The 22,096-nt window shown below is 50.7% G+C and overlaps 1 protein-coding gene across 7 annotated transcripts in view; it reads left to right on the forward strand.

The window, feature by feature from the left end:
• Positions 1-22,096, forward strand: part of ADARB1 (adenosine deaminase RNA specific B1) — a 144,175-nt gene that overhangs the window by 107,172 nt on the left and 14,907 nt on the right. For 6 of the 7 annotated variants that reach the window (XM_044750759.2, XM_044750758.2, XM_070489014.1 and 3 more), the window contains 3 exons: positions 588-736; positions 1,829-1,997; positions 12,123-12,304. In XM_044750759.2, the coding sequence (XP_044606694.2) occupies positions 588-736; positions 1,829-1,997; positions 12,123-12,304 (500 nt within the window). Of the gene's footprint in view, positions 1-587; positions 737-1,828; positions 1,998-12,122; positions 12,305-13,124; positions 13,217-22,096 lie in introns of all 7 variants that reach the window. The other variant, XR_011495444.1, reaches the window with a different exon arrangement.

The raw sequence follows: 22,096 nt of genomic DNA on the forward strand, positions 1-22,096 counted from the left end.
ATTGAGAAACCTTTTATTGTTTGGTAATCACTGAAAAACCCTCAAAATAGTAAGTTTATCAGTAACAATGGGGTTGGTTCCCATTTTCCCATGATGCTCAAGCGACAAGATAAGAGTTGGCTAAATTATAAGACACACACATACGTGTGTACATATGCATAACGTAGTCGTGGATTCAAAGTCTGTGTTCAAGATGGTGTGCTCTTGTCGTATGCAATATGAATATAACTAGAACTGAGCTGCCTGGTAAAAATGGTCCTTTTTATTCTGGTCACTGTGCCTGAGAAGAACATCATGTTTCTAGACCGCTTGTCTTCACAAAGCCGTTTCTCACGCACGGTCCTTCTGCTCTAAAGTCATAAATGAAGAGAAGGAAGGGTTCCTCGCATCTCCATGACACGGCCGTTATTAAGTGGACAAGAACGATGTTAATTATCCTAATCACGTAGAATAAATGTTGCGGTTCAAGCTTATCTTGACCCTGTTGAAAATACTGGCCTTTGAAAACCCGTGTGGACTATGACCGACTAAATTTTGACAAACGTGTACAGCTTTTACGTTTATTTTTGCAACTTGTTTCCTTTCAGTAACAAAGATGATCAAAAGAGGTCCATCTTTCAGAAATCCGAGCGAGGGGGGTTTAGGCTGAAGGAGAATGTGCAGTTCCATCTCTACATCAGCACGTCTCCCTGTGGAGACGCCAGGATTTTCTCGCCGCACGAGCCGATCCTGGAAGGTAGGAGACCAGGTTTCCAACAGGCGACGGTTTCTTGAGAAAATTCCTGAGTGTGCAGTGACAGATGAAACAGTAAACCTGCAGGATATCCTGTGTTTCTTTTTCCTTGAATTTCAGCCTCGAATGTGGATCTGATAGAAATATATAAAAGCATGAGATTTTTCTTCTCGATTAATCATTTAATTACAAAATTTTAATGAATGGAAAATGTTGATTCAAATAAACTGAGTAATTAGAATAGAGTGAGGATATTAGATCTGAATTTTTCCCTGGACGTATTTAAATTTGGATGATATTTATCTCTAAATCAGAGAGGTACATCCTTGTCCGTGTCTCTGATGACCTGTAATATAATAGATGTGTGACTGAAGTATGTGACATCTCAGAAGCGGGAACAGACTGATGACAAGGCAGACCCCTTTGCTGTCACATTTTGCTCCATCCTTCCGTGCATATGGCTTAGTGCTTCTGTTTATAGTAACTTGTACCCACATCCCTTCTCCCAAGCTTGAGCATTATTTATTCCAAATAAAATGTTCGATTAGATTATTTTCCTTGATTTCAAAAGCAACGCATCCCCACTGTGGAAAATTGCTGAATGTTTTTAAAATATCAGAAAGGAAATTTAAATCATCCATATTTCTATAACCCAGAGACAAACTCTGGACATTTGTGCACGCTTCCTATGGATTTCCCTCCATGTCCCTATAGGTTTATTTTTGAAAATCTAAAAATACAAGGAAAAAATATAACGAACACCCAAATATCCATCACCTAGAGTTAGCAAATTAGCATCTTGTTTTGTTTGCTTCGGCTCATTTTTAATAATAGAAATAAACCATTTTGGTTAAGATGGAAGCCCTGTGTCTCCCCGGCCCCTAAGGAGACAGTCTCTCGAATTTGGTCTGTGTTAATCCTTCCTGTCCAATGTTGCTGCTTCTGTTGTGCGTACATGTGACGCATGTAGAATAAACAGATGCACATGTAGGCACAAACAGTGCGTTACGTTTAGAGGGGTTGTTAGATGTGCTTCTCAGTGAGTTAAATAGATGGTTTCCTGCCTGAGGGTCCTTCACCTGTTTTCTCTTGTAGAACCAGCAGACAGACACCCGAACCGTAAAGCCAGAGGGCAGCTGCGGACAAAAATAGAGTCTGGCGAGGGGACGATCCCAGTCCGGTCGAACGCGAGCATCCAGACGTGGGACGGGGTCCTGCAGGGGGAGAGGCTGCTCACCATGTCCTGCAGCGACAAGATGGCGCGGTAAGGCCCGGCCCCTGAACACCGCCTCGCTCACGCGGGCTCCACTCCTGTTCTTCAGAAACCGTTGGGTTTTGTCCCATCTCCTCTCCAAGTGCTCCACAGCGTCTCTGAAGGACGTGGGTTCTAACCAGTGTTGCAGGGCCGCTTGAGGGGTGAGCTGGGGCCTTGACACGGGAGGCCCCGGCTTCCTGCACCGCTGTCCTTCAAAACACACACCTCAGCTTTCTGTACATTTTTATATATGGGCGTCTAGGGTGAGCTGTTGTATTTCATGTGCTACAGACTGGGGCGTTTGACACGATTTGCTCCAGAGAAAACAAAGAGTTTCCTGCTTTCATGGTCACAGTTCAGTTAACATTTTGGGAAATTAATATTTGCGTTTTAAAACCAATGTGGTCTGTGATCCATTTTGAGTTAATTTTTGTGAAGAGTGTAAGGTCTGTGTCTGGGTTCATTTTTTCACGTGCGGATGTCCAGTTGTTCCAGCATCATTTATTGAAATGACTGTCTTTGTCCTGTTGTACTATCTGTGTGCCTTTGTACTATCTGTATATAGTTGACTATATCTGTGCGGGTCTATTTCTAGGCTTTCTGTTCTCTGTTCTCTTCCATTGATCTATTTGTCTGTTGTTTTGCAAGACCACACTGTCTTGATTACTTTTCGGGTTCTGGACCCAATGCCACCGTGTATGTGACAAGGGGGATTTCCCCACACATCCAACAAGCAAGTCTCAGACACCAGCTGGGTATCCTGCAATTCAACTCAGTTCTGACACTGTCTACCCAGAGTTAGTGCCAGATCCTACAGGGTAAAGGCTCAGTCCCACAGGACCCCCCACCCCCACTTCAGATGATAAAAGTCCAGGTTGTCACCTGTGCTTCTGGCCGACCGACTGTAGATCAGAGGTTCCCATGACCCCCTCCTTAGGTTCGATTACTTTGCTAGAGCAGCTCACAGACCCCAGAGAAACATTTTACTTACTAGATCACTGGTTTAGTATAAAAGGACATAACTCAGGAACAGCCAGATAAAAGAGACGCATAGGGCAGGGGATGTGGGAAGGGCACGGAGCTTCCACGCCCTGTCCAGGTGCACCGCTCTCTTTGCCTCTACCTGTGTTCTCCAACCCGGAGCCTCTGTGAAACCTTTCCTTCTGGGTTTTTATGGAGGCTTCATGACAAAGGCCTGGTTGATTAAATCATTGACCATTGCTGTTTGAGCTCCATCTCCAGCCCCTCTCCCCTCCCTGGAGGTCAGGGGCCGTGACACTGAAAGTTCCATCCTCCATCACGTGGTCAGTCACCTGCACTGGCAGCAGCCCCCATCCTGACGTGCTTATGAAAGTGGTCTCATTAACATAACAGAAGGCACCTTTATGGCTCTCATCACTTAGAAATTCCAAGGCTATTAGGAGTGTGAGCCAGAAACTGGACAATGACCAAATACATATGAGAAGTATATGTATTTGATTATCTGAATGACCAAATACACATTTTTTGTAAATCATCACATCACAATTACTGTAGCTTTATAGTAAGCCTTGGTCAGGTGGCATCAGTCCTCCAACTTTGTTCTTCTCCTTCGACACCATGTTGGCTGCTCTTTGTCTTTCGCCTCTCCATGTGAACTTTAGGATCAGTCTGTCAGTATCCACAACACAACTTGCTGGGGTTTTGAGTGGATTTGCACTGAATCCATGGATCAGCTGGGGAAGAACTGACGTGTCCTGCCAGTGTCGAGTCCTCCCACCCATCAACATGGAATAGCTCTCCACTTATTTAGTTCTTTGATTTCTTTCATCAGTTTTGTAGTTTTCCTCACATAGGTCTTGTTTGTATTTTGTTAGATTTATACCTACGTATTTAATTTTTGGAGGTGTTAATGTAAATGGTATTGTGTTTTTAATTTCAAATTCTGTTTGTTCATTGTCAGTCACAACTGATTTTTGACCAAGGCTCAAAGCCAACTCAGTGAAGGATAGTCTCCTTAATAAGTGCTGCTGGGACAATTGGATGTCCCTCTGTGAAAAACAAACAAACGAACTTCATATTTTGCACCACATACAAAAATCAACTCAAAATGGGTCATAGACCTCAATGTGTAAACGTTCTAGAAGAAAACAAAAGAAAATCCTGGCAATTGGGGTAGACAGTTTCTTAGATACAACACCAAAAGCACTCTCCATAAAAGGAGAAATTGATAAATTGGACCTCATCAAATTAAAAATTACTTCCTTGAAAGATACTGTTAAAAGAATGAGAAATAAAGTCACCAACTGGGAGAAAATATTTGCAAATCATATACCTGATAAAGGACCTGTATCCACAGTATATAAAGACTCTCAAAACTCAACAAGAAGGAAAAGCAATTCTTTTAAATGGGCAAAGTATTTGAATGGATCCTTCACCAAAAAAGATGTCAACTATGCACAGAGAAAGATGCTCAACACCACTACTCACTAGGGGGATGCAAATGAGAAGGCTGGGCACAGCCGTCAGGGTGCTAAGGTGGGCAGGGCGGCCATGCAGTGTCGGCAGTGCTGCGGAGGGTGAAGCCGTGCCCTCTGAGGGTGTGCAGGCAGTGCAGTCACTTCTGAGGACAGTTGGGCAGTTTCTGAGCAAGTCAAAGATGTGTCTGCCAGCTGCCCCAGCCATTCTACTCCAGGATGTTTCCCAAGAGAATTGAAAGCATGTGTCCACACAGACACATCCGTGAGAGCTCAGGGAAGCCTTCTTTGTAGTCGTCAAAAACCCAAAGCAATCCAAACGGCCATCAGTAGGTACGTGGATAAACAAGGGCGGTACCTCTGTATAGTGGAATACTACTCAGACAGAGAAAAGCAGGGAGGCAGCCCAGTGGCGTAGTAGTTAAGTTCACACGCTCTGCTTCGGCTGTCTCCAGGGTTCACAGGTTTGGATCCCAGGCACGGACCTACACACCGCTCATCAAGCCATGCTGTGGAGGCATCCCACATACAAAATAAAGGAAGATGGGCACAGATGTTAGCTCAGAGACTTCCTCAAGCAAAATCTTCCTCAAGCAAAAAGGAGGATTGGCAACGGATGTCAGCTCAGGGCCAGTCCTCCTCACAAAAAAAAAAGGAACCGTGATACGCAATACAACATGGAGAAATCTCAAAATAAGTGTGCAGAGTAAAAGAAACCCGACAAAAAAGAGTGCTTACCCTGTGACTCCATTTCTACAAATTTCTAGAAAATACAAACCGATCTGCATGACAGGAAGCAGACCAGCAGTTGCCCAGAGGTGGGGGCCTCAGCAAGAAGGGGCACTGGGAACAAGGTGTGAGGAAACCTCTGTGGGGGGCTCGTGGGCATGTGCATAGTTCACGACTTGCCAAGTTGTGTGCTTTACATCCATTCAGTGTGTCTTTGTACCTCAGTGATGACCAGGAGAAGGGCTCACAGTGGCCACTAGGAAGTGGCCATAGGTAAACGGCGGAAAGCAACCCAGCTGGTGAGTTAGGACGAGGATGAGAGAGAAACCCAGAGAAGTAGCAGAAGGACACAGCATGGAGCAGTCATTATGTTCAAAGGCAGCAGAGACACAGCGAGTAGTGGCAAAACTAGGGTTAGTTCTTTGAAACGGATCGTGAGATCGACGAACGCTGGCGAGTGTGACCAGGAACACAGAGAAGGCACGGCCAAGCCTTATGAGGAGTCGCAAAGAGGATGGTTAAAATGGAGAATTGTAGACAACTTTGCTACCAACATGTTTTAAAACCAGGTGAAATTAAGAATTTTTTTTTTTTTTTTTTAAGATTTTATTTTTTCCTTTTTCTCCCCAAAGCCCCCCGGTACATAGTTGTGTATTCTTCGTTGTGGGTTCTTCTAGTTGTGGCATGTGGGACGCTACCTCAGCGTGGTCTGATGAGCAGTGCCATGTCCACGCCCAGGATTCGAACTAACGAAACACTGGGCCGCCTGCAGCAGAGCGCGCGAACTTAACCACTCGGCCACGGGGCCAGCCCCTGAAATTAAGAATTTTTTAGAAAAATGTACATTCCTAAAATTGACTCAAGTATAGGTAGAAACTTTGAATAGAATTATAGTCATTAAAAATATTAAGCCAATCACTCCACTCCCAGGAGAGAAATAATTGGAGGAAATTGAAAGAAAGGAGGTGGCTGTGGAGGAGGAGGCTTTTCCACAGCTCGCTCAGATGGCTTTCATGTGAGTTCTCTGCATGTTTGGGGGCCAGTAACCCCTTTTTATGATCTTTTCTACAGATCAGAAAAATAGGGAAATTTCCTCTGCTCGTTTTGTGGGATTTCTGCCACCTTTATCCCCAGACCAGACAAGGACAGTGAAGGAAGGCCAGCGACAAGCCATCCTCAATTATGAAACGACATGCTCACACCAAATCCTGGAGTGTGCTTTTAATGGTTTGATCCAGTCCTTCTAAATCTATAACTTTAATGTAACTTTAACCAAAATCTCATTTTTCACAGCACTTGGAGATCTAATCCAGCACTCAAATGGAAAAGTATCAATAGAAACCTGAGTGGTGATTGGTAGGAGGGTAGCAAAACAGGGTCCCGATCTGGAAAGAGACTGACGACGTATGGTGCCCACTTGAGGTTAGGTGTGCCTGGATCCAAGAGGAAACGTGAGCTGGATGGGAGTTCATGTCTCTCCCAAGGAGGAGTGAGTTCACACGCAGGTCGTCCAGAGCTGCTGGGGCGGGTCCACGGTCACCCAAAACCCAGGCTCCATCTCCCCGCACCCTCCGGGAAGTTTCCTCTGTCCTCCAGCTCTCCACAGCACCTGGAGACAGCCACATCCCAGGTGTCAGGTCTGGATTCGAGGCAGCAGCAGGGCCAGGCGGGCGTGCCTCCCATCCGGCCTCGTCACATGGTGTCATCGTCAGAGCCTGGCGCAGGGCCGCCTCTTGCCATGAAGGGAGCCGGGCTGGCCGGCCTGCACGTTGCAGTCTGGAGTAGGATGGAGGCTCAGTTGCTCAGAAGAAGGAAAGGAACATGGGGCTGCAGCCGACAGTTTGCTGTGTGAGACTCGGGGAGGAGCCGTGCCGGCCAGCGAGCGGCCCTGGAACCGTGGGCTGTCTGTGAGCCTGTCTCTACAGTGCCCAACAGCACCTTCCCGAGCAGGGAGGACCTGAATGTGGCGAGTGGTCCCTGCTGTTTTTGTGGCCTACATTTAAGCAGTTGTCTTAAACTAGGCACAGAAAGCCCAAATTATAAAGGAAAACGTGAATAAATTTGACTAAATCGAAATTTTAAAACTTACTTGCCAAAACCCCCATAGATATAGTGGGAAGAAAAGCTACATACTGGGGAACGAGATTCTGACTCGTAATCACCAAGAGGTGAGGACCCGGGCTGTAAAGCGAATGCCTGTTTTCACACGACGCAGAGGCAGGAACCGGCAGGGGCTTTCCCGGGGGCAGTGGGATGGTCTGTGTCTCATTGAAATGGGGCTTTGCGCACGTAAGGACTCACGGACACCAGCGCTCTGACCCGTGCCCTTCCCTGTGTGCTGACGTGTTATCTCAAGGAAAAAGCAAAGATGCGCCAGGAGAAAAGGAGCAACCGCCGCTCCTGGAAGGGACGACACTGGGGACAGCCCCCCGGCCCGCGCCCACCCTCCACGTTCCCAGCCACGCAGCTCTCCAGTTGTCCGCGACCCCAGCCTGTGTCCCACGGTCAAGGCACACAGACCCCGCAGCTGGAAGCTCAGTCCCTCATGACTGCCCCCACTTCAGATGCCAGCTGCCCGGATTGGGTGCCCAGAGTCCCCACGCTTCTCCCTGACGTGGCTACAAGTCAAGGGTTCCCACGACCCCTCCTCGGATTCAGTAATTTACTAGAACAGCTCACAGAACTCGAGAAAAACAGTCTACATACATTTACCAGGTTATTATAAAGGCCACGACCCAGGAACAACTGGCTGGAACAGGTGCACAGGGAAGGTATGGGGTGTGGTGCTTCGTGCCCTCTCCAGACATGCCGCCCTCCCAGCATCGTGATGTGCTCGCTGACCCAAAGCCCCGGAGCCCGTGGGTCAGGGGTCGTTTCACAGGTTTCCGTCATGGATTACGTCAGTCCTTGTTCGTGGTGATTGACTTGTCCCCAGGCCCCCTCCTCCCCGAGTTGGGTGGGGCTGAACTCTCCATCCTCTGGTCACGGGGTTGATTCCCCAGCCACCAGCCCCTGTCCTCCGAGAGTCACCTCAGCATAAACCAGGTGTGGTGAAAGGGCTTGTCACCTGATGTCCCGCCACGGTGGCCATATGGCCAGAAAAGCTGAGCTCTAGGAATAGCATCGGCGGCCAGAGCACTGCCCGCTGGCCGCAGGCCCCTGCCCGCCCAGGCATGAAGAGTCCTGCATGGCCCCCAGAGAAGGCCAGGGGGCAGGTGCCGGGTGAGGCTGGCCTGGCTCCCTCAGAGGGACAGAGCCTTGTCCACAGACTGCCCAGCTGGAGGGGCCCGGGATAGGGGCAGGGGCAGGCATAGGAGGGAGGGTCATGGTGGACTAGAGGGGCAGGGACCCTCTGCTGCCGGGTCACCAGGTGCTGCCTGTCTGACTGGTGGGCAGTTTGGTGGCAAAGGCAGCTCCAGAAGGCTGCGAGGGGACAGTGATGAGGGCATGGCCGAGTGGGGAGCAGTGAGGGCGCTAGGCCGCGGGCGGAGCAGGGGCCTCAGTTCCAATGACCGAAGCCTCTGTGCTCGCTGCGTGGGGCTGTGGGAGGAAGCAGAAACCCCCCACCCCACCCCGAGGACAGATGTTTTGTTTATTCAGAGCTGTGTAGTGGGGTCCACCACCTCACTGTGTAGGCAGAGACTCAGACGGTGGGAGGGGGCAGCTCGCGGTGGGAAGGGAGGCTCAGGTGCGCCCTGATGGAGGCTGTGGCCACTGAGGGACGCTGGATCAGGGGACGTGGTGTAACGCTGCTCTGAACCCTGTGCTCCAAGAAATAACACATGAGGAAGAGGAGAGAGAAAGTGGCCGGGTGCCGAGCACAGCGCATGAGATGAGCCCGCCCGGCTCCTGTGTGGTTCTTTCTGGGGTCTCCAGCCCGCTTTCCCAGGGAGACTGCTGTGGACCCCTGTACCCTCCCCTGGAGCCAGGGCCAGGCAGGGAGACGGGAGTGGACAGTGGCGGCACCTGTGCCGGGTATCCTGTCTTCGCAGAGGTTCAGTGGGGGCATTGGCTGCATCAGCACAGCCCCTCACCATCAGCCATCATTTCCCCTCCTGTGAAGTCCGGTCCTCACGCCCCCTGTGAGGCTCGCTGGCCGGAGCCCATCAGCAGAAGTGGCAGCATGCCAGACCATTGCCCACCCAGGGCCTCCGCAGAGCAATCGCGGCTGCTGGAATTCTCTTACGAAGCATGTGTTCAGAATTAACGACTCGTCACAAATATGGGTTTCTGCAAGATCACTGTTTTAAAGTTGGCCCCAGGAGGGTGACTGCAGCTGAAAGATGGGCTACACCGCAGACTGCCTTCTGAATTTGCATAAGAAGGGTGCCCTGTGGTTCCATAGGCACTGAATCCTTTCAAGCTTTTTTTCTAAGATGGGAAAACCTATTTTATTCCCTTTTGAAGGGTAGGGAAGGGCCTGTTGTAGGAATTGGAGGGTCTGTCTTTCAGCGGGTTTATTGATCTGTGTGTACCCAGTTCGTGGTGTAATTTCTGGGGTTTATCAGTGAATAAACAGAGTCTCTGCTCGTGGGGGCTGCATGCTGCTGGGGGACAGGTAATGACAAACAGACCCATAAGTTATGTAGGAAGTTAGCACGGGGGACTTGGGGGGGCACCAAGAGGGACATCCGCAGAGACAGAGGGCTGGGGGCCGTGGCCAGGGGCCGCCTGGGGACCCTGTTCCGGGCTGCAGGGGCTGAGGGCAGAGGCTGTGGGGGAGCAGCAAGGGGCCCCCATGGCCCGGACATGGGGGGGGTTGCGGGGGGAGTGCGGGAGGAGTGACCAGGCCAGACAGGCCAGCCGGCCCTTGGGATGATGGCTCTTTCTCAAGAGAAGATGGGCAGCGTTGGAGGGTGTGTGCAGAGTGAGCTGGCCTGGCCTGTGTGCTCACAGGTCTCTTAGCGGCCATCCAGGGATGTGCCACTGGGAGTCGGGGCCGGGTCTCCTAGCGAGGGGCCATGAAGTGGGTGGGGAGGCACTAGCAAGAAGCAGCTCCTGGATCTGTTCTGAAAGGCGGTCCCACAGGTGTGCTGGCCACTGGTCGGCGACAGGGAGCGAGTTGGCGAGCGTGACTCCGCGGGTTTGACCTGAGCAACAGAAGACAGAGCTGGGTGGGTCAGGGGTCTGGGCCGGGTACATGTGGATGCTGTTTGCTCTGCCCCACCCCGTTTACCAGCACTGGCCCCCTGGGCACCACCTTCCACCCCCTTCCACGAGATCCCGAGATACAATTGAGGGCGCCATGGAGGTGGAGCCGGTGGCCAGTGCAGAGAGAGTGGGTACCAGGAGGGGGCTCTGAGGCCAGAGCCTGGGCCTCACCCTTCCCACCCTACAGTCCTCTCCCAAGTCCTGCCAGCCCCCCAGACCTCAGCCCAGAATGCTACTGAAATCGGCCTCTCCCCCTGTCCCTACCGACGTCTGCCCGGGGCTGCTGCTGCGGGGGCTCTCTCGGGCCCTGCCTGTGGTCCCTGCCTCCACACAAGGCTGCACCATCATCGGTTCACTGCCGACAGGGCGGACCTGGTCAGTCCCCCTCCTGAGGACACCTCCACTCACTGAGGCGGGCCACTGCCTTGCCGGACGCCCCCAGCAGCTCCCGCTGCCCTCGAGGACAGCCAGCCCCTGCCTCCTCTGGCTTCGTCCCCCACCTCCCACTACACCTCCTCCTGGGTCTGGGCTGGGCCTGCCTCCCTCCGTCTGCCTCACAGCCGCCTTCTGGGGCTCAGCATCAGGGTGACCCCCAAGGAGCTTTCTAGAAGCTGGCACCCCTCGTTGTTTTTCATGGAACCCTGCTTTCCCTCAAATTGGTTTCTCCTCAATTTATAATCCTTGATTCACGTGTTCGCCTTTTTCCTGCACGTCCCGCATCCAGACCGCAGGCTTTCTCCAGGGGTGCAGGGGCCGTGTCTTCCCTGCCCCATGGACTTAGCGCCAGCGCTGTGGGCGCTCGGACGCAGACCCCCCAAGCTGTGCGGAGCGTGTCTCCTGTCATTCGTGGGGCTCAGAAAGAGAGCAGTGGCTGTGAGACGGCATCTGTGTTAGAGTTGAAACGACCCCAGATGGTCAGTGGTGTGAGTGGTTAGTGTAATAAACATGGCTGAGCAGATGCTGTCGCCTCCCACCCCCGCCCAGTGCAGTCAGGGCCGGGTCACCGCTGCCAGCCCCCCGCGGGGCGGGTGGGGGGCACGGCCCTGGCATCCGGGCTGATTCTCGCCTCCACGTGGTCCACTCAGCTGGATGCAGACTTGTCACACAGGAGAGGAAACAGCCAGGTCACTGTTTCAAAGACGCTTTTAGAGCTGCCATTTTTATTAGAAGTCATAAAATATTTGCTGTCCCTTTTGCTTTTTCTCACAAGAAATGTGGCTCATTGATACCTTTTTAGAACTAATCTTCAGTAAATGTGTCATCGTAGGAAACATAATGGTGAAGATTGTCCCACAGCTTAAAATTTTTAAATAGATTTTTCTCTTTAAAATTCTAAACTGCTAAGTCAGATATTTTTGTTTTGTTTTGTTTTGTTTTGAGGAGGATTAGCCCTGAGCTAACATCCACCACCAATCCTCCTCTTTTTGCTGAGGCAGACTGGCCCTGAGCTAACAACCGTGCCCATCTTCCTCTGTTCTGTCTGGGTCGCCTGCCACAGCATGGCTTGATGAGCAGTGCGTAGGTCTGTGCCTGGAATCTGAACCGGTAAACCCCCGGCCACAGAAGTAGAACCTGCGAACTTAACCACCGCACCACCAGGCCGGCCCCCTAAGTCAGTTATTTTTAATCACTCTCTTTTTCAGTTGGTCGACATAAACAGGCTGTTGGGTGCTGTACCAGTTGGTGTTAGGCTCAAGATGGGCGCTCCTCCCCCACTGAAGGGGCATCCCCTCTCCTCCCTCGCTGAAGGGGGGTCCCCTCTCCTCCCTCACTGAAGGGCGTGTCTCCTCTCCTCCAGGTGGAATGTGGTGGGCATCCAGGGATCCCTGCTCAGCATCTTCGTGGAGCCAATTTACTTCTCGAGCATCATTCTGGGCAGCCTCTACCACGGGGACCATCTCTCCAGGGCCATGTACCAGCGCATCTCGAACATCGAGGACCTGCCCCCTCTCTACACCCTCAACAAGCCCCTGCTCAGCGGCAAGTATCTCTGAGTTGCTTGCTCCATCTCTTGTGGGAACCTTGTCCTGCGACCTCCAGGTTCCCGAGTAAAGTGCGGTGGGGGAGCTGCCCTGAGAAGTCTGGGCCCTTCTCACAGGACGAAAGGCGCAGCCTCGGGGCCTGAGGGCTTTTCAGTGAGTGCCTCGCAGGATGGCTCTCTGACTGGCTGAAAACCTTGCTCTTCACGGAGAAACTACAGCCCAGACTGGGCGCCTCCGTGTTTTATTTCACTCATGCTAACGTGAGCAAGTCCTGCCGCAGCTGCAGAGACGGACAGCTAGCAGGCGTGGCCTGGGCTGCCCGGCCTGCTGTCACAGTGCTGTGCGGCCACCACAGAGCCTGCCCACTGCAGGCACGTGATGCCACGCTCCTGGGGGAGCCTAGGATGCTCCTAGGTTGTTGGCAAGGTAACCGAAATGTGCCCGTGACAGTGGGCGACGTTTCAGTGGTATGAGCGTGTGTGCCCGGGACAGGTAGATGACGTTTCAGTGGTTTGAGCATGTGTGCATGTAACGGGTAGATGACGTTTCAGTGGTGTGAGCTTGTGTGCCCATCATGGGCGGGCGACGTTTCAGTGGTGTGAGCGTGTGTGCCCGTGACGGGCGGGCGACGTTTCAGCGGTGTGAGCGTGTGTGCCCGTGATGGGCGGGCGACGTTTTAGTGGTGTGAGCGTGTGTGCCCGTGACGGGCGGGCGACGTTTCAGTGGTGTGAGCGTGTGTGCCCGTCACAAGCAGGTGACCTTCCAGTGGTGTCTTGCACTCGCCCTGTGTTACTGGTTTGTTTGTTGTTTTCTTTTAGAATTTCATGGCCAACAGTAAAGGGAACAAGAGCTTTTGAATTCAAAAGTCACAACTTCTCAGTTCACCCTTATTTAAAAGGACACAGTTAAGGTATTTTTATCCTTTTGAAAATATCGTTTTACTTCTTTTAAGCTCAGAACTAAAACCATAATCCCACACTAACACGCGTGCCTTGGGTGTGCGTGTGCTCTGCCTTGTCCTGTGGTGCTTGGGTACTCGCACGTCTTAACTGGAGAAAAGCAGTGTGGAATTGTATTTGAAAGCATGTCTCTTAGAGTACATAAATCAAGTAGGAATGGGGAAAAACAGAAGTTATTTCAGATCAAAATTTACAACTCCCTAACCTTAACGCATTGTTTTTTAAGAAAAAAACCCGTAGCCTCTGATAAAACTTGATGGTGGGTAAGTTGCAATTATAGCATCCACGTCTTTTGAACTTCCACTGGAAGATACAAGATAAGCATGAGATTTTTGTTGTGTGTTGGCTTATGAATTTCTCATGACTAGGAAAATAGTTTCCCCTATTTGGTCTCTGTGTTCTACGTTTGAGAGAAGAGTGCTGTGTTTAATTTCAGCTGTCACCTGGCTTTTATAGTTTCAGACACTGAAAACACTGAATGAGAAATATGTGGCATGTGGGAGATGCTCCAAAATAGTGCTGATCAGTGCCTTGTTGAATGGTACAGTCTAAGCTGCGTTGCACCCATAACTAAAGTCTGAAAAGAGAGGATCATTTTGCTAAAGGAATATTCTAAGATACTGAAAAGAGAGGTCATTTATAGGGCAAACTATTTTTTATTATATCATGTGTATATAAAGTGCATGGATAGCTATAAGAAGATACTGAAAAACAGCGTTTGCAAGATAGAAACCTCAAAATCGTCGATGCCAATATATGTTTGTTGAAAATGTGAAGTCTATAACAAAATAAAAGGATCTACTCTTCGTTCTCCCTCCCTAATACCGCTCTCATCCCAAAAGCCTACAGCACACAACCATGCGGTTTTGGCAGCGTGCCTGCCCCTGGCCATCTGTGCCAACCGGTGGGCAGCCAAGAGCCTGGGTCAGAGCCGGGAGGCCAGGCCGTGCTGTAGCTCCACCTGACTGGCAGCTTCTGTGCCACGGTTTCTTTGTCTGCCTCGTGAGGGGGAGCGGACCCGGTGCCCTGCTTGGTCCTTCTGGACGAGTGTGTTAGAATTCTACGAAATACAGCACAGCACTCGAGTTTCAGGAAGCGGAGTGTTCCTTGCATGCTCAGCCAGTAGACAGCGCCACTCTGCCATCAGTCTATTTCCAAACGCAAACTACTTGAAATATCTTACTGTGGATCAATGGTTTGTTTTGGAAACCGTGGGGTTTTGTTGTTGTTTTTCCTGGAAGAGTGTTCACATCGACACAGCAAGTATCTTTGGAGAAGACGCGGGAGGGCACTCCCACGAGGTCAGCAGGGCACAGCACAGAGGGACGCGGGCGAGCCACGGGGCCGAGTGGAGGGAGGCTGGATGCTCTCCCTCGGTGGACCAGCCCAAAGTCGGGCTGCCCAGAGAGCTGAAGTCTAAGGGAGATACTCTCGAGGATTACCAGAGAAAAGGAATCAATCGGGACAAGTCTGGAGGGGAGAGAGTGATGTCTTAATAGACTTGGGAGCTCACACTCCTTTCGAGTGGGCCCAGGGCACAGCCCTCAAACTTTCTTAAAACAGAGGTCTTCCGTCTAACAAGTGACCCCGACTGTGGAGCAGCCAGGACATTGGATGTTTCCTTCTGGTCCTCTTGCTGTGCGTGCGTGGCGTGTTTATCACAGTTCAATGCACAATTGTCACAGATCGTTCCCGTGTTAAAGAGAAGGATGTGTGACAGCACCCAGAGAACCGTGGTACCCTAAGGGAGGAACAAAAATGGACATGAATGCAGCACAGAGAATGACGGAATTAAGTAAAACAAGATTACCCCGAACTGAAGCAACTCGAGACAGACTTTAGTAAAAGACTGAGCAACGTTAACGCTCTCAAAGTTAAGATGAGAACAATCGCATGTTCATTTCAGCGTAAAAAGTGTGTTTTTACTGTAAGGAAGGCTCTTGGTGGCGAGCTGTGAGAGGTTTGAGCCTTGGCCGTGAGCGCCCCCGTGACGCCCTCGCTGGCCCTGGGAGGGGGCCCCTCGAGCTCAGTCCCGTCCTCTTTCCAGCTGAGTTTCAGAGTCGGCACCTGCAGGGTTCAGAACAGTTCCCGCTCTGATTCACGTCCACTGGCCCCGGAGTCTGCGTCTCTCCGTGGCCCAGCTCGCTGTGCAGGCACCTGAGAGAACTCAGGGAGAGAGACGGTGCTCGCCTGTCCCCACACCCTGGCTCTAGGCCCATGTGGCACCGGCTGCCCTGGGGTGAGGCCCCCACTCTGCTGGTTCCACGCCAGCAGGGGAGCAGATCCTGATGGATCCAGGCTGAGGGGGGCTCTCCGGGAAGATGGTACAGGACTCAGAGACGCGCGGTGAGGGGATGCTGCTGGCATGCCAGCACAGGACACCCATACGCCCTGCGCGTGGAGAGCACCTGCCTGTTTGTAATAGTTGGTAAAGAGCTGGCTCTGGTGTCAAGATTGCGAAGCCTTAAATGAGAGGGAGAGAGGACTGTGGATGAGGGTGAGCTGTGTATTTTCCAGGTCAGACTAGGCATCGGGGACACGGGGAGAGGAGCCAAGGGGTAAAGTCGGTTCTCTCCTGCCCAGGGTCTGAAGAGGGAGTGACCGTGCCACATGTCCTTCTGGAGCAGAACGGCCACCCGAGGGCGAGAGGGCTGGGTTGGAGCCAGTGTACAAAGTCGTCTTCCTTTCGTCTCCTCCACTTTTTGCCCATTACGACTTCTGTTTTTCCTCCGCTTACTCTTGTTGACTAAATTGTCTCTTTCTCTTTTCCTCTCGGGTGGTTTGGGAGTCCTGTGTCTTGCTGCTACTTTACCAGGTAGTTACGCTTAATTTCTGAACAAATATATTTAAACCACTTGAAAAAACATTTCAGCATCAAGAATTAATTGGTATTCATAAAGATCCCCACCCAAGAAAAGCTAAAACCTCAGGCTGGTTTTTCCTCTACTTTCTTTCCACTCTCATCCTTCTAGATTCTGGCGTCATCGTGTTAGAAACTCTTTCAAAAATCCCTTTAATAGCCCCTCAGCCCCAGGATCAGCGGTTGTTCAGACAGACGGAGGGGCCAGCCGTTTCCCTGTCGTCCTCCGCGTCACAGGCACCCCTCTCATTCTGTGTCCGGATTTGTTTTCCATTTTGCTGGAATGCATCCTTAATTTAGGAGGCAGAGTAGAGCTGTCTGTTGGTTGGGTTTTTGTTTGGCTTTTGGGAGAAAGCTCTGTGTCTCGACGCTGCCTCCTTGGGCACCGTGTCTGACGGCCCGCACGCGTCCAGCTCTGTCCCCCTCAGACTCCGGGTACCCTCGTCGCCTTCTGTCGTCAGGGCCGCCTCGATTTTCTCTCCTGTCTAGGGACCCCATTTTTGTTCTCTCTCCGGTAGCGTTAAATTTGTCGCTTTCCCTTAAAATTTGGAAATTTCAATGGAGGAAGCCCAAGTGTGTGGCTGGTTTTCCTTTTTTCCTGCTTATTACTGTGAACGCTTTGATGTGGATAACTGAGTCTTCATCAGAGATTTTCCTCAGTTTTAGCCTTTATTGTGCGTTTTCTCCATCCTCTCAGGAAGTTCTGAGCAGAGCCCAGAGGTCTCGGTTGGTGTTTTCAAACCCCGAGTTCTTGTCTAAGGAGGAAGTCTTCGTTGGCTGAGGGTTCTGCGTGCAAGGCCTGGGAACCCTGTCCGGGATGATGAGCAAGCAGGATGGGGCAGGTCTGAGCCTGCGGGAGGCTGTGACCCCTGGGGGTCCCTGCTGCCTCCTCGGTCCTCGCCAATGCCCCTCTCGCTCCACTGGTGCCCTTTATTCTCAGCTCCCTGGTGGCCTCTTTTAACAAAAATCAGAATGACCATCTCAAAGGCTGTCTTCTCTCAGCTTAAATGACAGGTTGTTCACAGCTTTTTGGAGCCTGGGGGGGCGTCCACAGACACGGAGGGGCCCCCGAGGCCTGGGCCGCCCTCACCATCTGGACCAGGCTGCCTCCCACGTCACCTCCTCCTCACGTCTTTGTTCACCTGCAGAGGAAGCGCCGGTTGAGTTGAGGTTGTAAACTACACCTTTTCCTGGTCAACTGGCAAATGACTCATAGCTTCTGTGATGGGTAAATATCTGTTACCGTTCGTTGTGTGTCTACTTCATGAATGGCGAGGAACCGCAGAAATGTCTTTCAGAGGGAAACGGGAAAAACTGAGCGCCGGCTGAGTTTGCTGCATTCTTTGCTCGCGTCAGTTATTGGGCCAATTCGCAGTTCCTCCGCCTTTTGCTCTAAAAGCTCTGATGGAGCGCACTTAATTCACCACAGCAGACGGACTCTCGGTGCCAGCCAGGCTGCTCCTGCTCTCATCGGGTTCTGCTCCACGGCCTGTGATTGACTCGTTGCCCTAGTTCTTGTTTTGCAATCCCGGAAAGATAATGTCCTCGCTGTGCCAGCCCCACAGCAGTGTGGGCTCACAGAACTGTGCTCTCGGGACCATTCGGGGCTTTCTGCCCCAGAAAAAGCAGATGGTTAGTTTGGAACCTCAGGCTAGCAATTTTCTTTTTGCTTTATTTTCTCCATTTTTGCTAAAGATGGCACTTCAGCTTAAAATATAAAATATATTTGTACTATTAGTGTCTTATTTTTTCAGCTAGTTAATTGACCGTTTCTAGTTTTAATGCAAAATGTTGCAATTTTGAATTGTAAGTACCCTTCAACAGTAATCCTCTTTTTGACCTCATTGTAGAGAAGTAATGGGATTGCAAAGGCCGATAACGTGATATCAACATTATCCATTTACTCATGAAAGATTCAGTCCCATTACGGTCAGAGATTCCCCACCGGTTGTGCCTGAACAGGTCCCCTCCTTCTGCCCCCAAAACCCTGGCTCTGGCTGCTTGAAACACAGTGGCTTTGAACGAGCTCAGTGACAGCTCGGTGACCTGCAGGGGCTCACTGCAGCCCAGGCAGGGGCCGGAGGGAGAGGAGGCGAGCTAGTGACAGCCACCGCAGACCCTGACGGAACCAGTGCAGAAACCTCAGAGCGTAATGTAAGAGCATAAGGCCCTGGCCGCACGCGGAGAATCAGTAACACGAGAAAATGGTGCTGCCAGGGGTATGTTGAACTCCTAATAATGCCATGGCGTCCCATGACCCTGTGACATCTAGGGAGAAGCCAGCTGCTTCCTCTGCAGGGGTCTCACCAGGGTGAGGCTGGCTTAGCCCTGTGTGTGGTTAGGGCCCCCTGCCTGTCCCGACGGCCGGGCAAGGACCCAGCTGCACCTCTGGACTCTTTGTCTAGAAGGGGATCTGAGTCCTGGCTGGACAGGGCTCTCCCTCCAGGCTCTCCCGGAATCAGAGGCGCAGCCAAGGAACAGGCAGGAGAAACCATACAACCTGCCTGTATTAGTCAACCGAGATTTTTATTCTCAAACTTGAGTGAACAACCGTTATCAAACTTTTGAGGGAAATAAATAAACAGCATAAAAGAGAATAATCTATATGAGAAAATAAAGCAACTGAGAGAAAGTAAAAATGCGGAGAACATAAGAGGATATAAATAATAAGCTTTATTAATACGTGTAGAGTATTCAGTAAGTACAAAATCAAATATTAACTTGAAGGTCTAGAAAATATTCACTCAACAAACGTTGTTTGAGTGTGTAAAGGCACTGTTCTGGGTGTTGGGATGTGGAGTGAACAGAACCCCCCCCACCATGGAATTTTTATCCAACCAAATATTAATGAAGCATTAGGACAAAGTGATAGTTTTCCGATATTCAAGGATTCAGAGGATTTATCTCCAATGTATGTTTCTGGAGAGGGAAAAAAAAAAAATATGAGGATACTCTAGCAAAATGGGAAAAACATCTAAGAAAGAGAAAAACAAGGGATCTAAGAAAAAAATACCTTGTAAATCCAAGAATACAGTAGTCCGTCCTTATCTGGAGTTTCACTTTCCACAGTTTCAGTTACCCACGGTCAACCACGGTCCAGAAATATTAAATGGAAAATTCCAGAAATAATTCTTGTTTTGAATCGCATGCCATTCCAAGTAGCGTGATGAAATCTCACGCCGTGCCGCTCTGCCCCACCTGGGACGTGAATTACCTCTTGTTGGATCCCCAGCCATCAACACAGTCTGCCCCTGACGTCCAGCCACGGACATCGTCGCGGCTGCAGGACCCTCCTCCTGAACTATCGTCAGAAGGTCGGTAGTAGCCTCACGCTGTGTCCTCCCCTCGCTTCATCTCGTCACGTGGGCATTGCGTATCTCACCATCACGAGAAGGGCGAGTGCAGTACAGTAGGACATTTACAGAGGCCGCTTTCACATCACCTTTATTACAGTATTTGTTATAATTGTCCTGTCTTACTATTAGTTGCTGTTGTTAATCTCTTACTGTGCCTGATTTATGAGTGAAGCTTTGTTGTAGGTGTGTGCGTACAGGAAAAACCACCGTGTCTGTAGGCTCCATACTGTCTGTCCACGGTTTCAGGCCTCCACTGGGGGTCTTGGAACGTGTCCCCCACGAATAAGGGGGGACGACTGTGTGATGAAAAGGACCACTCAGCGGCAAGCCTCAAAAGTAGCCGCCCCCAATTAGAGTGGAGGCTCATTCCAGAGAGCTCGAAGAAGAATGCTTTCAGGAGAAAATCGCCAGAGAAGCTGGATGCTCTTTATGAAAAGGTGGAGGTAAATGCTGCTTTTGTGAACAACAACAAAAAGGAAAGGGAAGTGGAAACTCCAGGAAACCTAAAGCTATTCAGGAAAGGGACGGTTCACTTCGAACGCAAACAAAACTAAGACGTGCTGGCCAGCTTGACGTGTCAGCTCGACTGGCCGTGCGGGCCCCAGGTTGAACATCCTTCCTGGCTGCCTGTGAGAGGTGTTTCCAGAGGAGGTCGCATCTGAGTCGGCGGGCTCAGTGAGGCGGACGCTCTCCCCAGCGCGGTGGGCACCGCTGAGCCCACTGAGGGCCTGAATGGAACAAAAGGGGAGGCACGGGGAACTGATCCCGTTTCTCCTGCCTCGCTGATGGGACCAAGGCGTCATCTCTCCTTCTCCTCCTGGCAGACAGGGACTTGCATCCCGGCGTCCCTGGTTCTCAGCCTTCAGACTCGGACTAGACCACACCGCCGGCCTCCCCCACGGGATGGTCTCGAGCAGCGGCTGGGAGACTGGCAGAGGCTCCACTGTGGGTGCTCGGACATTGGCCTTTGGGTAACTCACTGAATGACGCGGTGAACGCCTTGCCTTCAGGTCTGTCACACTGCCCTGCATCACCTGTCGCTGTCGTGAGCCGTTAAATCCAGACACATCAACGGTACGGGTTACTGTCTCTGCCCGCAAGGTACTGGAACTACAAGACAGCTGGGAAGGGTTGAAATGAAAAGCAAACGCCTCAGCCACTTGGAAGGTAGACTCTCTTCAGGAATTCTTACATCAGAGGAGAAACCAGACCTTTACCTGCTGACCGTTTAGAGTACACATGTCAAAAGTGATGAGATGAGGGGCTGGCCCCCTGGCCTAGTGGTAAAGTTTGATGCGCTCCACTTCAGCAGCCTGGGTTCTTGGGTTTGGATCCTGGGTGCAGACCTACGCCGCCTGTCAGCCATGCTGAGGTGGCAACTCACATAGAAAGTGGAGGAAGATTGGGACAGATGTTAGTTCAGGGCTAATCTTCCTCAGCAAAAAAAAAAAAAAAGAGAGAGACGGGGTGACAGTTATACTTAGCAGAATCGTGGCCTTGAATAAATGAATGACAATAAGTGAACTGAGCATTTGGTCCCCGAAATTGGGAGGGAAACTACAGCAAATCTAAATAGGAAATACAGGAAGAAGAAAATAGAGAAAACAAGACAGAGGAAGGGAGGGAACAATTCAGGAAACAGGAGAAAAGATTAAAACCAGTGAGTGAAAGGAAGAGGTGTTGATATGAAAGGACATTAAACAGATATCCTGCTGTCAGGGGTGAGCAATGTGAGCTCAGACAAGACGACGAACAAAGGGGTGGGGCATATCTCCAGAGAAGCAGGTATCGAAATTTCAAGAGAATTCTCTGTTCGACTTGAATGCTCATAAATTTGAAAATCTCAACAACAACAACAAAAGGATCAGTAAGAGGATGTAAATTATCAAAAATTAACCCAAAAAGACATACAAAAATCTGGCACAGGAAATTTCCAGGGAAGACATTGAAAACGTTTGCAACAAATTACCTTCCACATTCACAGACAGTTTGGCCAGCCTGTCGAAGAGCCCGGATCCCCGCCTCCAGGCAGACTTTCTGGAGAAGAGGCAGTTGGCCCCATCCTAATTCTAACACTGGACGAAGAAGCTCGAACAGAGAGAAAACCACAGAACAGCGTCACCTCTGACTGCAGATGCAAAACTCCTCTACGAAAACCTAGAAAATCAAATTAAGCAAATACCGGGCTCTAAGGACAGTTACTTTCCTACCTGTTAACATAGCTCACCGTGAACAGGTTGTGAGACAAGGTCCCTGACGCCCCAGCACGTCACGGAAGTCCGCATTCGGAGTGTGTGCGTGCGTGTGTTCAAGTGTGCCCGCACGTGTGTGCGCTGGGAGACATGCATTAAGATGGCGGCTCTCGTCTGGGAAGGAAGAATTACGTGGGGAGGATTTGAGAATTCTTATAGGGGCTTTTAAGTCCTTAAGAATTACTTGCCAAGAAGCTTTTTTTTTTTTTTTTTAAAGATTTTATTATTTCCTTTTTCTCCCCAAAGCCCCCGGTACATAGTTGTATATTCTTCGTTGTGGGTTCTTCTAGTTGTGGCATGTGGGACGCTGCCTCAGCGTGGTCTGATGAGCAGTGCCATGTCCGCGCCCAGGATTCGAACTAA

This window comes from Equus asinus, chromosome 18, assembly GCF_041296235.1.
Source record: "Equus asinus isolate D_3611 breed Donkey chromosome 18, EquAss-T2T_v2, whole genome shotgun sequence".
Taxonomy (NCBI): domain Eukaryota; kingdom Metazoa; phylum Chordata; class Mammalia; order Perissodactyla; family Equidae; genus Equus; species Equus asinus.